General features: G+C 36.5%; 1 protein-coding gene across 1 annotated transcript in view; it reads left to right on the top strand.

Moving 5' to 3' along the window:
* The window catches only part of LOC150088423 (uncharacterized), a 291,584-nt gene that overhangs the window by 40,499 nt on the left and 234,275 nt on the right, over positions 1-16,810 (top strand). The window contains exons 5-6 of the mRNA XM_090370152.1: positions 7,309-7,390; positions 7,598-7,771. Coding sequence (XP_090226278.1) covers positions 7,309-7,390; positions 7,598-7,771 — 256 coding nt within the window. The remainder of the gene's footprint in view (positions 1-7,308; positions 7,391-7,597; positions 7,772-16,810) is intronic.

Raw genomic sequence — 16,810 nt, 5'->3', positions numbered from 1 at the left:
ATTATCTCGACTTTTTAAAAGTATAAAAAGAGAGCCAGGAAAAGAAAAGTACCTTATTCTTTACTCTTATTAGTTTACTAACTGTACTAACTTCTATGCTTGGCCACAAGCCGGCACTGCTCCTGCCTCCTCATGGTGGGACCGGTAACCTGGGTGGAAAAGCTAATCCCCCAGGCAAAAGGGAACCAATGTGGATAAAGAAAATTATCCAGCATTAGCCTCAGAGCTCAAATACCATAGATTGGTATTACTCTGATCAATGTAATGTGCATCATAAGTGTGCTTAAAAAAAGACAATCAACAACCGGAGTATCCAACTTTCCTAATCATTCGTTCCTTAAGTAGTCAACCAGTGAACAAACTCTCCCCCATTTATGATACAGCAATTTCTAGAAAATGCTGCTGTATCTCCTAAAATGGTCAAAAGATTACAGTCAGGAGATTTACTTGTCAAAATGATACCAGTCTAAATACTCAGAATTGTTAAAGGTTACAACATTTTGGAGAATTCCTGTTAATCTCTCCCCACACAACCCTAAATAGTTCCAAAGGTGTTATTTCTGAGTGGGATCTGTTGAATGTAACAGAAGAGGAGCTTGTTAAAGAACTGCAAGATCAAAAGATCTTTCAAGCTAAGAGAATTTTGACTCGTAGGGATGGCAATCTCATTCCAACACGCAGCATAATATTTACTTTTAATACTCCAAGCTTGCCAAATACTGTTAAAGCTGGTTATTTAAATTGTCATATCCAACCCTATATTCCAATCCAGTACGCTGTTATAAGTGCCAGAAATCCGGACACTCTCAGACAACATGTCGAGGAAACAATGTATGCCCAAAATGTGGTTCCCAAGAACATGTTCAAACAGATTGTACTGCAGCATCTCCATTTTGCCCAAATTGCAAGGGGATCATCTTGCATATTCAAATATAAAGTCGAACATAAAGTGACTTATCAAGAAGCCAGAAAACAAATAGTGAAAGATAATCCAGCACGTACATATGCTAATGTGATAAAGAAATATCGCTCGGTTGTGACTCAAACCAATGACTTAATGCCACCTGACAAATTGCTTGCTGAATGGGCTAGAGCTCTGCTTTCAGTTCCTCAGTCATCTGTGAAGCAAAGCAATAACAAAAGCTGAATCCTTTGCTAAGAACCAAACTAATGCTGCAGTAATGGACACAGATGAAACAACACAAGAATCTATATTAGAAATTTATGCTGAAGAAGAGAGGAACACTGGACGTCCTATCTTTCCAAAAAAAATCTCCATAAGACTTCTGCCTCTAAAAAGCAACCAGATCATCCTATCACTAAGACTGAATAATGCAGTGCATTTTACAGTGGAATTGTTGAGGACTACATACAAATACAGATGAGCTCTATGACCTAATAGGAGATCTTAATCCTGCAGGCATTTACTTACAGGAAACCTTTTTAACTCCACAAGTGACACCATCTATAAAAAAATATATACTTTGGAGAGAAATGCAGCAACTGTAGTGCATGGTGGTTTTAGTATCCGTTAGTATGCCATCTAGGCAAATCCCCTTGAAAACTAATTTAGAAGTTGTTGCTGTATAGAACTTGGAATAATTTTATCACTTGTTTCTATTTATCTTTCGCTGAATCAAAAATTTATACTCAGAGACTTTAATGAGCTCCTTGCCCAGATACCACCTCCTATTTGTTTGATGGGTGACTTTAATGGACACTCCCCTTTGTGGGGAGGTCTACATATGGATAAAAGAGGACAGCTAATAGAAACATTACTGGACACGCACAATCTAACTCTGCTGAACACAGGTGCACATACTCGTGTGCATTTTCCCACAGAATACTTCTGCCATAGATCTATCTATCTGCTCCCCCACTCTGTACCCAAGTATACATTGGGCAATATTGGAAAATCCACATAATAGTGATCATCTCCCAATCACTTGCAAATTTCAAACTATCTTAAACTATCCGGAAATTCGTAGATGATGGAAATTCTCAAAGGCAAACTGGATAACACATTCCTTAAGCACCATTTTAGATAAACACTTCATTTAGAATCAATCAATAGATGAAGCTACTGACCATATCACAAAACAGATACTAGCATCAGCTGATAAAAATATTTCTCAGTTATCCCCTCGTCCACGCAGGCACAAAAACTGCTGGTGGAATGAAGAATGTAATAAAGGAAAAGAATAAAGCTCGGAATATTTTCTGCAAGCATCCCACTACTATTAACCTTAAAAACTATAAGGAACTCAATGCTAAAGCAAGACAAATAAGAAGAAAGGTCAAAAGATTCATGGATACAGTTCGCTTCCACTGTCACAAAAAACACAGATACTAGATTAATCTGGAGGAAAATCGAACTTCTGAATGCTAAATATCCATTGTCATCATCTCCCATATTGGAATGTAATGGACAGGAAATATCTCCCCCCCCCCCCAAAGACATAGCAAATGCTTTCGCTGAAGCTTTTGCTAAAACTTCAGCAATACAGATTTCAATACCGATCTCTCTCTCTTTCATATAATCAGCCTTTTACAATAATCGAGTTAAAGGAATCTTAGCAGAGTACCCAATAGTGTGGCTGGCCCTGATGGTATTTTTTATATTATGCTGAAACTCTTGAATGACACAGCTTTACAAACTCTACTAATATTCTTTAACAGAATTTTCAGGAAAATGTTTATTCTCATTCTTGAAGACATTCACTTGTATTAGCCATTCCTAAACTAGGCAAAGATCTCTCTCTAATCTGGTTAGCTATCGTCCAATTTCCTTAACTTGTTGTTTAAGGAAAACACTGTAAAAATTGGTTCGCAAATGGTATACCTGGTTTTTAGAGTCTTGTAACATTCTGCATAAAAATCAGTGTGGCTTTCGGCAAAACAGATCTACTTTTGATATGATGACTAAAACAGAATCAAACATCAGAAATGCTTTTGTCAGAAATGACCACCTAGTTATGGTAAGTCTGGATTTAGAAAAGGCCTTTGATGCAACATGGCATCTCGGTCTTCTATGGGATCTTCACACCTTTGGACTATGAGGCAGACTTCCCTTGTTAATTCAAAGCTTTCTCCAGGGCAGAACCTTTCAGGTTCTTTCTAAAATTCATATACAAGAGAAAGGCATTCCTCAGGGATCTGTTTTGAGTCCTACTCTATTTTTAAAATAAACAACATAATCCAGGATATTCTGAGCACAGTTGAATTATATCACTATGCAGACGACCTTATGATTTCGTGCAAAGGGAAAAATATGAATTCTATTGAGAGACAGCTTCAGATCTCAATTAACAAAATAGAGTTGTGGACGTCTCGCAATGGCTACTGCTTATCAGTACAAAAATCAAACTGCATTCATTTCTGTAAAAAGTGTAAGATTCATCCCTAGCCTGAATTACAACTTAAAAATCTCATTATACCTCTTTCCAATAGTATCAGATTTCTTGGTCTAATCCTGGAAAATAAATTAAACTTCATACAGCACTTCATATCTGAGAACCATTTGCTTAAAAAAATTAAATATCCTCAGAGCACTATCTTTATCATTGTGGGGTGCTGACTGATACATTCTGCTTCGATTATATTGGGTTTTAATTAGATCTTTCTTGGATTACGGAGCTCCAATCTATGACTCGGCTAGGAAAAGTGCACTACTTCGGCTAGACACTATCCATCACAGTGCTCTAAGGATTGTTTTAGGAGCATTCAGAACATCCCCTGTACATAGTCTGTATATAGAGGCACACGAACCTCCACTCCCTCTTCGTAGGAAAATGTTGCTACTCAACCATGCAGCAAAAATTCGGAGTCTTCCCTTTCATCCTACCTGGCCATACTTATTCGAGCCCCAGTGGACTACCTTTTATGACAACAAACCTAACGAAAACAAACCAATTGGAATAAGGCTACTACAGCTAATAGAATGCTGGAACTTGCATATAGATAATATCTTTCAGGAAACAAACACTTATGAACCTCCATGGTCTAGTTGTATACCGGTCTGTGATCTGTCTTTCCAACAATGGGGGAAAAAACAAGCAACAGATCTCACCATCAGGAAACTCCATGCTGCACATGTAGCTAAAAATTTTCAGTGTTTTCACGCACACGCACACACCTGATGGCTCAAAAACTAGTACAACAGTATATACAGCGGCAGTTTCTTCTAACTTTTCTAGTTCTGTCTCCCTTCCAAAGGAATGCAGTGTCTGTGCTACAGGACAGATCATGTATCTGATCTGTCCTGTAAGCAAACAATGATCAATTCTGAGTGTAATAACAGCATTAAAATTCATCCAAACCAATCCACCCTGTCTTGAAGCAAATCAGATCACAGATAATTGTGTTACATGCTGTTAACCAATCAGTCACTTTCTGTTGGATATCAGGTCATGCAGGCATCAAAGGAAATGAACATGCAGATCAAGCCGCTAAATATCCGACTGCTGCATGCTCTCCTAGCTACCAAGTGCCATATACAGACTACAAATCAGTCATAAAAAAATGTGTGTGTGAAGAACAATGGTTGCAGATTTGGCAGGTTCAGGGTGGAAATAAGCTGCTGCAATTCAAGCGGGAACCTCAGTTGTGAGTATCAAGCATGAGATCAAATAAGCAAGAATAGGTGATACTGGCTAGGATCACCTATTCTTGCTTATACAGCGCATACATCTAACCCATATTTATCTGCTCATGGGGGAAGATTTGCCTATTTGTACATATTGTCAGACTATACTTACAGTGAAGCATATACTACTAAATTGTAACCATTACATTAATGATCAAAACACAATTTTCACTTCTCTTTTGCATCTTGAAGACATTATCTCATCTGATTGGAGATAATGCAAATCTGAGTTTTTTGCATTATTGAAGCAGACACAATTATTTAACGGATTTTAGCATTTCAACTGCAGTACTAAATAGAATAAGGCACAATATGGCCTTAGCAGTCCTTGTGCCATTAAACAACATACCAACAACATCCAGAATGGCAGATTTTATGTGCTTAGTTTTTAGTAAAATATTTATCAGCTAATTGGGAAATTTTACTGCATATTTATTTCTGGTGCCCCAAGAATTTATCATGTTCAAACTGTCCAGCCTGTCATAGTGCTAAAGTGAAGTTGCATATCTCCATAAATTACTCATCAGTTTATGTATATTTTTGTCTAGTTTAGCCCTTAGCTGTTTTTAGGTTTAGGCTATTTGTCATATGGACCTTTTTTTTTTTTTTTGTCATATTTGGTCTGAAATTTTTTAATGTTAAAATTGGTTGGCCCAATACATTTAGATTTTTACAATTCCTAAATTAAAATTTTTGCTAATCAACTGCTTTTTTAACTAAGAGGAAAAGTTGCTCCCCATCATCAGTTTAGTCTAAAAACATCAATGTCAGTATACTTCTAAAACAAATCTGAAGTAATTGAAGTAAAAAAAAAATAGAAGGAAAAATAAACAGTTGTAGGTGATGTTTGGTCTTCAGAACACACACATTTAGTTGTAGGTGTGCAGTTATGTGCTGTGTTTCCTCTCATGCTATTTTTTAAGTCTTTTTTTCTTTTCTTCAGATAAAATCAGTTTAGATTTCTTTCCGAAATACTGACAATGGCATTGTTAGACTAAACCAATAGGTAACAACTTTCCCATTAAGAAAATGCAATTAATTAGGTAAAATTTAAAAATTGCAAAATCTAAGTGGTAATATTCAGGCCAATTTTTATATTAAATTCAAAAATTTTAATACAAATATGATGAAAAAGGTCAGATGAGTATTAGCCTAACCTAAAAATAAGCAAGCTAGACTGCAGCACCTTCTAATTGAAATATTTGTTTATATATACTGTAATTTGGAAAACTATATTTGATGCTATATGTTGCACGAAAATTTTACAGTAGAACAGAAAACAAATATTCAGCATAACATTAAATTTACCATGTGTCATAAGTACACCTGAAAATGCAATGTGAAACTTGTTCGTTGTCTGTTCAACAAACAAGATGATCAACGTGAGACAGTCAACCCAGTCTTGTGCCATTTGTCAATAAAATTAAATAAATTTTAAATAAAATTAAATACTATTTTATAAAAAAAAAAAAGCCAGAAAATGTAAAATCTAAGCCAATGGTACACAAAATATATATATATTAAATTACATAAAATTATATATATTAAATAATATATATATTACAAATGGTTAGGATTTCTGGATATTTTTTATGTTACAAAACTAGGCAGAGTTGATTAAAAATAACTTCTGGATTTTGTGATTTTAGATACTTGTTGATACTTGAAATTTTGGAATATTCTTATATGGGTAGATTTTTAAGATATTTGAAAGTAGATTTGCATAATTGTATAGTTCAAGTTTTTTTTTCCACTGATGATGGCTAATCATTAATGTTTACAAAGGGCAAAATAAGTTAATGACCATTAATGCATGTGAGGACAGTGCTATAACTATACTGTGGAAATATTAATTTTTTTTTTTTTTTTTTTTTTAGGAGCATTAGCAATTAAGGCCATATTGCTCCAGGGATATGCGGTGGTCATTCCATGACCTTTCCTTATTTGGTGGTCATGGGCTTGAACCCTGATCTAATCAAGAAGCGTGTGCTACGCATTGCTGCTCCCGGCTATGGAGGTGTCTTAAAAACTTTGAGTAATTTCATAAAAAAATTTGAGGCTACATGATGCATTTGCTACAGACTGCATAAAGGATGACCTTGTACTAGCAGAAACTGCTGCTGATATCTTCTTTGCTGAGGGAGGTGGAAGCAGAAATCTAAATGGTATTTTGGATTAAAATCCCATTGGAGAATGGAGGAATTCTTAAAGGCCTGTTTACTTGGAGCAAAGATTAGCCAGTCTCAGGTAGAGGGAGTAGGGTTCCCTATTTAACTGTATATTGCACCTTTTATACCAGGTCATCTTGCTGAAATTAAGTCTCCAAACTTGTATACCATACTTAAGATGTGGCCTAACCAGTGCTTTATGTGATGAAACAGTGTTATACACAAGAACTAAAAAAAGTTCTTATAAATAATAATAATACTGATAAATTTTCTTTATTAGCATTTTCTGTCTCTTTTTATAAATAGTTGGTAATAACATAGAAAGACATTTATTTTATAAATGTGTTTTTGTATAGTTTCTGTTTATCAAATATATGAATGAATCTTTTTAAAATTCAGAATTAAATTAACTTTGAGAATTGGAAGAATTTTAGCAAAATATTAATTTGCATGTGTGTATAAGTGAATTTTATTTTTAAAATTATTTTTATTTAGAATATAAAGTGCCCTGCAGGTCAGGAATGTCAGACAGAAGAAATTCCTTGTTCATCTGATGTATGTCCTCCTCTTCCAACATGTAAGGTTATGGAATATTTGTACTTGAGGATAAACAATCATGTGCCTTAAGTTCAATTTAGTTGTTTAATTTGTATATTAAATTTAGACTTTCTTCCCCCCCTTTTCCCTATCTGACTTAATCATTAATATATCATTTAATTTACATAAATGAATATTTGGATAGTTATTTCTGTTTGTTGAATAGCTGTTATTTCTTTTCCTTAAGGTAAACAAGCAAGGTCACTTGATAATTTGTGCCCCTTCGGTCAGCCATTGTCATCTCCAGAAAATGGAAGGCCTTTTCTATGTGGAATAGAGCCTAACAAACCGCAATGTCCTCCAAATTTTATCTGTGATGTGAGAACTGGTCATGATTATGGTGTCTGTTGCCCCCTCCATGGTAAGAAGCTATAATTATTATTTTTAATTAATTAATTATTTTTTAATGGTAATCCTAAACATAAAAGGTTTGAATTTATACTATCTAATACCAAATTGAGGTTACTTTGTGATAAGTATCTGTATAATCGGCATTGCATTCTACAACCTATCCCCTTGATAACATGCACAACTCCTCATGGTGGTCAGAATGTCCAGGCAAGTAAAAAAAAAAAAAAAAAAAAAAAAAAAAAAATGACATCATAAGAGCAGTTGACTCCCAATTGGTCAGAGAGAGAGACTGAGAAAATCTATCCATATTTTAAAGATCAGTACTCTTGTATTTAAGTACATGGGTTTTATACCTCAGTTAACAAAAATAAAAAAAAAATGTGAAAGAGATCAGAAAAATGAAACCAAAACAACAAAAACAGAAAACATCTACATTTTTATGGTGTAAATTTATATTCTGTCACCTAAAAGTTGCCGATGCACCTAATAAACCCCCCAGACAAATAATAAAATATCATTGGACTAATGTAGAATGAACTTAGACAGTTCTGAATGTACTATTCATTGAGAAAATAGTGGTCAGGAACAGTGCCACAATTCACGGAAGAAGCTGAGAAAACTTGTGCAAAAAAAATTTGCTTTTTTGGTAGGAGAAGAAAAGTAAAAAAAGATTCTTAGAATGAATCATAGTTATAAGCCTATTAGACATCCAATTGGGAAAGTCTTCCTGCTTTGAATTAGATCTTAATGGAAGAAATGACCAAATTCCATCAGAGAACTTGTCATAAAAATAGTTAATGTAATCTTGAATTGATTGAAATTGGACATTTTGCCAATTAGAATCTGAGAAAAATCTGTTTAATCCAATGTGCCGATTTGAAGCAGTGATTTTACTAAAACTGCATAGTTGGTATTATCAAAAACTAAATCCAGTGTAATAGTAAGAAAGCGAGCATATGAGCTTCTGTAGTAGCAGTCAAAAAAAAAAAAAAAAAAAAAAAAAAAAAAAAATCAAATTTCACACATCCATTCCCTCCTAAATGTTTGTTCCAACAATTAACCGCCTGCTGGTAAAGGCAAATTTTCACGCATCTATTCTACAAGTTCTTTCTTCAATTTCAGTTTATCCCCCTCAGGTTTGTAATCTGAGCAAGAGGAAGAATCTCATCAACATTTTGAGCCTGCTCAAACCATTCAGGACTTATACATCTCATTCAGATCAACTTGCAGGTGCCTAGTCTCCAGACACTGGAGACTAGGCACCTGCAAGGTGATCATGGCACTTTCTTGGTAAGTGCACCCCTTTGTTCCCCTCACCAGTCTTGTAACCCTTCTCTGTACTTGTTCTAGCAACTCTACATCCTTCCTAAAATGAGACTTCCAAACCTAAACACAGTTATCAAGGTGTGGCCTGACTGTTGCTTTATACAAGATAATGCTCTCCTCCTTATCCCTGCTAGCAAAATTTTTATATATCATTGACAAGACCCCCATGAGCTACTCTTGCAGCCTGTTTTCACTGCTCAGAAAACTTCATATCTGACTGCACAATTATCCCCAGGTCTTTCATTCTCCGCCTCCCTGAGTGTAGTACCACACAGTTGGTATGTTTCTCTGGAGTTACTTCTACCCATATGCAGTACTTTGCATTTGTCAATGTTAAACTTCAGATGGGATGATTACATCTCTCTGTTATGTATTAAGGACAGTTGAAACCTATGTAAAAACTAAATCAAGGTAAGAATGATTCCTGGTGGGTAATGGACAAATACGAAGTTACATTATTGCTGAGTCAAATATTGAGAAACTGATTGTGACATAGACTTAACTCTATTTGCGAAACTGAATAATAGTCGGTCTAGGTTGGCATAAAGATTCAAAAGCACTGGAAATATTAAAATTGCTAATAATAATGGGGATATCCTTGTTTGGTTTTGTCAACGTAGCTTAATTGATAGCATCATCCAAAACTAACAGCACATCCAAGCCAAACTGAAGGAGGTAGATAGAGTAACATTGTGAAAAACTGATATCTGGCAAAACTTACTAGTAGAGATAAACCTTCTAAGATTAACAAGTGTGTGAAAAAAGAACTTTTCTGTGAAGAAATGCTGTAGTTCCTCCTCCACTAGAATCATGATCAGCATGGTAGAGGATGGAGTGTTCAGAATCACAGAACCATGGCAAAGTATAGCCATGGTTCGTGATTAAGATAATAGCAGTAACATTCCAAACTAATATCCTTAACTAAACTTCTAATAGACTATTTAGGAACCTAACTGGAAGCTCTTGTGAGTTAGGTTGCATTAACAAGTTCACTTCTTCGAGATGAAGAGAACCTGTTAATGCAACAGAGAAGCATAGGGCTTGGAAAGAGTTGTCACTGGTCAAACACTGCTGTTGGACCAGTGGGAACAATGAAGAGTGAAGCATCAGGCAGAAATGGTAATGTGATTTACGAATGGGGGTCTGTAACCACATATCATCATTTGATTACTTCTGAATATCCTTAGCAGTGGTTGAAGGCTGGAATCAACTAATGAATGCTTTGGATTGAGTGGAAATTTTTTGGAACTTTGAATTAGTAGTAGTAATGGCCATATGGTGCAAGGGAACTTAAGGCTTATGCAGCAAAAAAAACAAAAAAAAACAATAAAATAAATGATTAATGAAAGAAAGGGAAATAGACAACCATTTCCCTCTTTCCCTAGGTAACTATCCAGCTGACCTTTGAAATTTTCTTAAACTGTCTGCCTCAACCACCCATGTAACTTATTCCAGTAATTTATAACTCGCTGGCTAAATAAAACTTCCTGCAATCGTCTAAACATCTCCCCTGTAACTTGAATTTATGGCTCCTAGTTCTAGAATCATTTATAGCCGTGAAATTTTTGTCCTCATTCATTTTGCTTTTGTCTCTCAGAGCCTTAAATACCTCAATCAAGTCTCCTCTAAGGCACCTAGTTTCCAAGCTGTGCAACCCACATATTCGGTCTTTCCTCATATGGATGCCCTTTTGCTGATCTCACCAGGCAAGTTACTTATCTTTCAAGAAGAAAGTTACCTATCTTTCAAGAAGTTCTATCTTTTTTTATGTGCGGTCTTACTTGAACACAGTATTTCAAGTGTGGCCTTATATAAACGTTCTATAAATCATCGATAACAAAAAACACGCTTCCATTTCACCCCTCCGTTCGTTCGAAATACCTGTCCAGCTGAGCCTTAAATTTATTTAGGCTATCAACTTCCACAACAAGGGATGGAAGTCTGTTCCACCAACCAACCACCTGCTGGCTAAAGGCAAATTTCCGCACATCTATCCTACATCTTATTTTTTCAATCTGAATTTATGCCCTCTGAGGTGATTATTCTGAGCAAGAGGAAGAATCCCATTGGCATTGAGCATGCTCAAATCATTCAAGACTTTATACACCTCTATCAGATCACCTCGCCGGTGCCTAGTCTCCAGACAGTGTAATTTGCAAAACTTAAACCTTTCTTTGTAAGAGCAACCCTTTGTTCCATTCACTAATCTTGTTGCCCTTCTCTGTACTCATTCCAGCAGCTCTACATCCTTCTTGAAATGAGGCCTCCAGACCTGTATATAGTACTCAAGGTGTGGCCTGACCATTGCCTTATACAAGGGAATAATCACCTCCTTATCCCTGCTAGAAAAATTCCTGTATATCATTGACAAGACACCATGAGCTACTCTTGCATCCCGTCTGCACTTCTCAGAGAACTTCATATCTGCCTGCACAATTACCCCCAGGTCCTTTTCATTCTCTACCACTGTTAGTGTAGTACCACAGAATTGATACGTTGCTCTGGGGTTGCTGTTTCCCATATGTAGTACTTTACATTTGTCAATGTTAAACTTCATTTGCCACCTCTCAGCCCATCTGCTCAACCTTTCCAGATCCTGTTGCAGCAGCATAGCGTCAGTAGTGTCCTTAACAACCCTGCCAACCTTTGTATCGTCTGCAAACTTGGACATTAAGATTGATATACCATCATCAATATCATTTATAAATACAGAAAACAATAATGGACCCAACACTGAACCCTGAGGGACTCCACTAATAACATTAGTCCACGATGAGCAGTGTCCATTGATTACCACTCTGTCTTCTCCCACTCAACCATCCCTTTATCCATAGCAGCAATTTGCCTCCAATGCCACGCTGCTCCAATTTGTGCAGCAGTCTTCCATGTGCAACAGTATCAAAAGCCTTTCTAAGATCCAAATATGTAATATCAAAGTTATTCCCTGCATCCAGTTCTTTTGTGGCTGCATCATACTATCCAATCAAATTGGTCAGGCAAGACTTTCCCTTAACAAAACCATGCTGTGTCCGAGCTATAACTGAAGTCTTGTCTAGATGATCCTGCAGTGCTTCTTTAACCAGGGCCTCCATTAATTTTCCTGGAATAGAAGTTAAACTCACAAGTCTATAATTACTTGTGTCAGCCTTTGATCCTCCTTTGTGAATTGGGGTCACATTTGCACATCTCCAGTCCATGGGTATCTCCCCTGAGTCCAAGGAGGCTCTCATAATTATAGCTAAGGGTTTCCTTACTTCCTTTGCTGCCTCCTTTAATATAACTGGATAGATTCCATCCACTTCAGGTGCCTTTCTTGTGTTTATCTTCAACAATTTCTCCTCCACTTTACTCTCAGTTATTACAAGATTATCTAGTTTACTGCCAGAGTTGAATACACCTCTGGCATTTCCCTTGCTGAATAACTCCTTATGTGTGAATGTCGATGCAAAATATTCATTTAGTTTGTTAGCTACCTGAGCAGGATCATCAACAGTTGAACCATTGATATCAAGTGGACCAATCTGATTCATCCCCTTCCTTCTAGAGTTTACATAGGTAAAGAACTCTGCTCTGTTTTTCTTTGCATCCTTTGCCTGCCTAATCTCCTTTGTGACTTGGTTACAGACCAGCTTATATCTATCATAGGCTTCCATGTCACCCATTTATGTATCCCATGCATTTTTCTTCTCTGCCATGTGTCTCATTAGTTCATCTGATATCCATTTAGGGCTGAACCTTGAACAATATTTCTTAGTTGGTGTGTAAAGCCTAGTAGCTTCCAAGATTAATTCTTTGAATGCCTACCATTTTGAATTTGCTGTTGGTCCCGCTGTATAGAATTTAAATACTGTCTCAGACCATTGTAGTCACCTTTACGAAAGCAAAAACCCTTCCCTTTACCCCTGATGGTAGTTACCTCTTTGAGTAAATCCCACTTCAGCACACTGTGATCACTGCCACCTAGTGGTTCCTTTATCTGCAGATTCTTAATGCATGAAGAATCACTACTGATAATCAGATCAAGAGTATTACTCCCTCTAGTTGCCTCCCAAACATGCTGATGTAGAAAACAGTCATCCAATAAATCCACAAAAGCCTTGCTAGTGTGTGAGCGACCAACCCACAAATTCCAGTCAATATCTGGGAAATTAAAATTCCCCATTATAAGACTCTGATTTACTGGCCCACTCTATTTCCCTGTACAGTTTATTTTTATACTCATCAGAGTCATTAGGCCTATAGCACACTCCTACTCTCAATATTGATCTCCCAATGCTTATGTCACACCAAACTGACTCGACACTGCACTGTCCAGCGATGTTGACTGGCTTCACTTCCTTGTATTTTATGTGTTTCTTAACTAATAGCATAACCCCTCCTCCCTTCCTATCCTTTCTGTACACATTGTACTCCTCAAATTCCACTTTGCTTTCTTTGCCAGTGATTTCTCATAATCTGCCTTTGCCAGCCTAAGCTTTGTCTATGCACAATTGCAGATCAATTTGTATCTGTTATATATAGGCTTCAGTAGTTTTTATTGCTCTAACTTTTTCCACGCTGTCTTTTTCTGCTCAAGTAATCTGGCAACTTCATTACTCATTCAACTTGAATCTCCCTCATGGAGTTTTTTTTTTTTTTTTTTTTTAAATGGTATATACGCATTACTCTCCTGTATACTCAGAACGTAATCATGAGGCAAAGTGTAATTCTCCATCTAGGGCAATTTCTTATTGATGATACCCATAGAAACTGTATGAAATTGAGGAACATCTGAATGCTCAGATGGGCTTTTGGTGGAATGACAAGGGGACCCCATCTCCAAGAAGAGCAGCATAGAAATATGTTGGGACGTTTCATTTTGATGATTTGGTTTCTTGAGAATATTCTTTACCGAAGGATAATCAAAGCATGAGACTACCCCTTTATTCACAATAAGAATATTTTTAGCATCGATGGATGGATCAATGGTCACATTTGCAACACAAGCCTGAACCAGACTGCTGGCACTGGAAAAATCAATTCCAGCATTTGAAGGTATAATATTTGAGGACATGAGAGTTGTGCTGAATTGGCTCATGAAGACTGACTTTCATTAAGAATACTGAATGGTCTCTTTAAAAAGGTAAAAAATTGCTATTTGTGATGAGCCCTTTCCTCTTGAGAATTGAAGATGCAGTATGTAAGAACTGGCATGATGAAGAAGCAAAATCATAGTTTGCAGGATATTCCTTTTAACAGAAGAAACAACTCATTAAAATGCTTGGTTTCAACTAAGAGCAATTCTAGCAGCAGTTCATTTTTCTGTTTCATAGGTTTATCTGTAGAAGTGATCATCAATAGATGAGAGAGAAATTCTTTGAACTGAGTTGAGCATTTTTGGAGAAATTTGATTTAAAGAATAGTCCAAGGATAACAGAAGATATATTTAGAAGAAAAGTAATGCTGGAAGAAGTGGAAACAGGTGTTTTTTTTTTTTTTTTTTTTGTGGGAGTGCTGAGGAGGCTTTAGATGTGATATGCTTAGTATTAAATGGTAAAGGATGCAAGGAAGCTTATACAGCATTATCTGAAAAAAAAAAATAAATAAAATAGCCATTTTATCTGTGCATTCTAACTATTTGTTAACTTGTTCAGATATCCACTTCCACAACACCAGATAGAAGTTTGTTCCTACAACCAGACAGGCTGCCAGAGTAGGTCATGGGGTCTTTTCAATGATATACAGGAATTTTGCTAGCAGGGATAAGGAGGTGATTATCCCCTTGTATAAGGCAATGGTCAGGCCACACCTTGAGTACTGCATACAGGTCTGGGAGCCTCATTTAGGAAGGATGTAGAGTTGCTAGAAAGAGTACAGAGAAGGGCAACAAGGCTCTTACCAAGAAAGGCTTAAGTTCTCCAAATTGTGGTATCTGGAGACTAGGCACCTGCAAGGTGATCTGATTGAGGTGTATAAGGCCTTAAATGGATTGAGCAGGCTCAATGCTGATGGTATTCTTCCTTTTATTCAAATTACAAACCTGAGGGGGCACAAACTGAAATTAAGGAAAGACAGTTGTCGAATAGATGTGAGGAAGTTTGCTTTTAGCCAGTGGGTAGTTGATTGCTGGAACAAACTTCCATCTGTTGTGGAAGTTGATAGCTTAAATAAATTCAAGGCAGAACTAAGACAAACATTTTGGAGTGAATGGATCAGTGAAATGGAAAGGTTGTTTTTTTGGCTGAAGCTTGCTTTCTTACATCATGTGCCTCTACTAATGCTACAGTCTGGCTGAAAGCAAACTTTTGCATATCTGTTCTTCAACCATCCTTTTTAAATTTGCATCCCCTTAGAAAGAGTAAGGGAAAAGTTCTCTGGGAATCATCTGAGAAAGAGTAAGGATGCCATCAGCATTTAGTTTGTTTAATCTATTTAAAGCTGTAATACTTCAATCAGATTTGCTCACAAGTGCCTAGTTTCAAGTGCTGCAATTTGCAGACTGATATTTTTTATGGTAAGACTACCCTTTTGTGTCCTTGACTAATCTTATTTTGGGATTAGTATCAATGTTAAATTTTAGTTGCCACTTCTCAGCCCATCTATCTAATTTTTCTGGTTCTTCTTGCAGTAGTATTATTAGTGGCAAATGAATGCAAGAAACTAAACTTATACAGTATCAGCCAAAAAAAAAAAAAAAAAAAAACACACTTCCCATATCACCTGTCCATCCCTTCTAACAATGTGTATAGTTCTTCCTTGAATTTATTCAAACTCTCCACCTAAACAACACCAGATAGAAGTTTGTTCCAACAACTGACCACCCACTAGCTAAAGACAAATTTCCACATCTACCCTGCACCTACCCTTCTTCAGTGTGCAAGAGAAAGATTCCATCAGAATTGATTGTACTCAATCCATTCAAACACTTAAACATCTCAATCAGATCTCCTCTCAGGGGACTAGTTTCCAGATGCTGCAGTTTGCAAAACTGAAGCCTATGCTGGAAAAAGTATCCTTTAGCTCCTCTCACTAATCTCTTTGCTCTTTTCTTTACCCATTCCAATAATCCACATCCTTCCTAAACTGAGACCCTGTATGCATTACTCAAGATGTGGCCTGACCTTTGCCTTATATAATTTAATAATCACCTTATCCCTGCTAAGAAAATTCCTTTTGTATAATTGACAAACTCCACAAGCTGTCTTGGCAGCCTGTCTGCACTGCTCAGAGAACATCATATCTGACTGTACAATTACTCCCAGGTCTTTTTGATTCTGCACTACCCTGACTGTGGTACCACACAGTAGGTATGTTAATATGGGTTTTACTGTGCTCCATATGATGTTCCTTGCATTTGTTAATATTAAATTTCAATTGCCACTTCTCAGTCTACCTATCCAATTTGTCTAGATCTTGTTGCAATAGTATACCCTGATTACCTTCATTAAAAACCCTTCCAACCTTTGTATCATCTTCAAACTTAGACATTAAGCCTGATGGACATGTCAATATCATTTATAAATACAGAAAATAATAATGGGCCCAGCACTGAAATAGAGACTCTGCCATTAACAGTAGTGACCATTGATAACTCTGTCTTCTCCCACCCAACCACCCTCCTTGATTCATAGCAGTAACTTGCCCTTAATGCCACATTGTTCCAATTTCTATAGCAGTCTTTCTGAAATCTAACTATATGATGCGAAAATTTTATTTTGCATCTAATACATTTGTTACTGTGTCA

The sequence above is a fragment of the Mastigoproctus giganteus genome, chromosome 3 (genome assembly GCF_048544385.1).
Source record: "Mastigoproctus giganteus isolate SK-2022 chromosome 3, ASM4854438v1, whole genome shotgun sequence".
Taxonomy (NCBI): domain Eukaryota; kingdom Metazoa; phylum Arthropoda; class Arachnida; order Uropygi; family Thelyphonidae; genus Mastigoproctus; species Mastigoproctus giganteus.
Note: the sequence above shows the minus strand (reverse complement) of the source record. Positions and strands in the feature narration are given on the sequence as shown.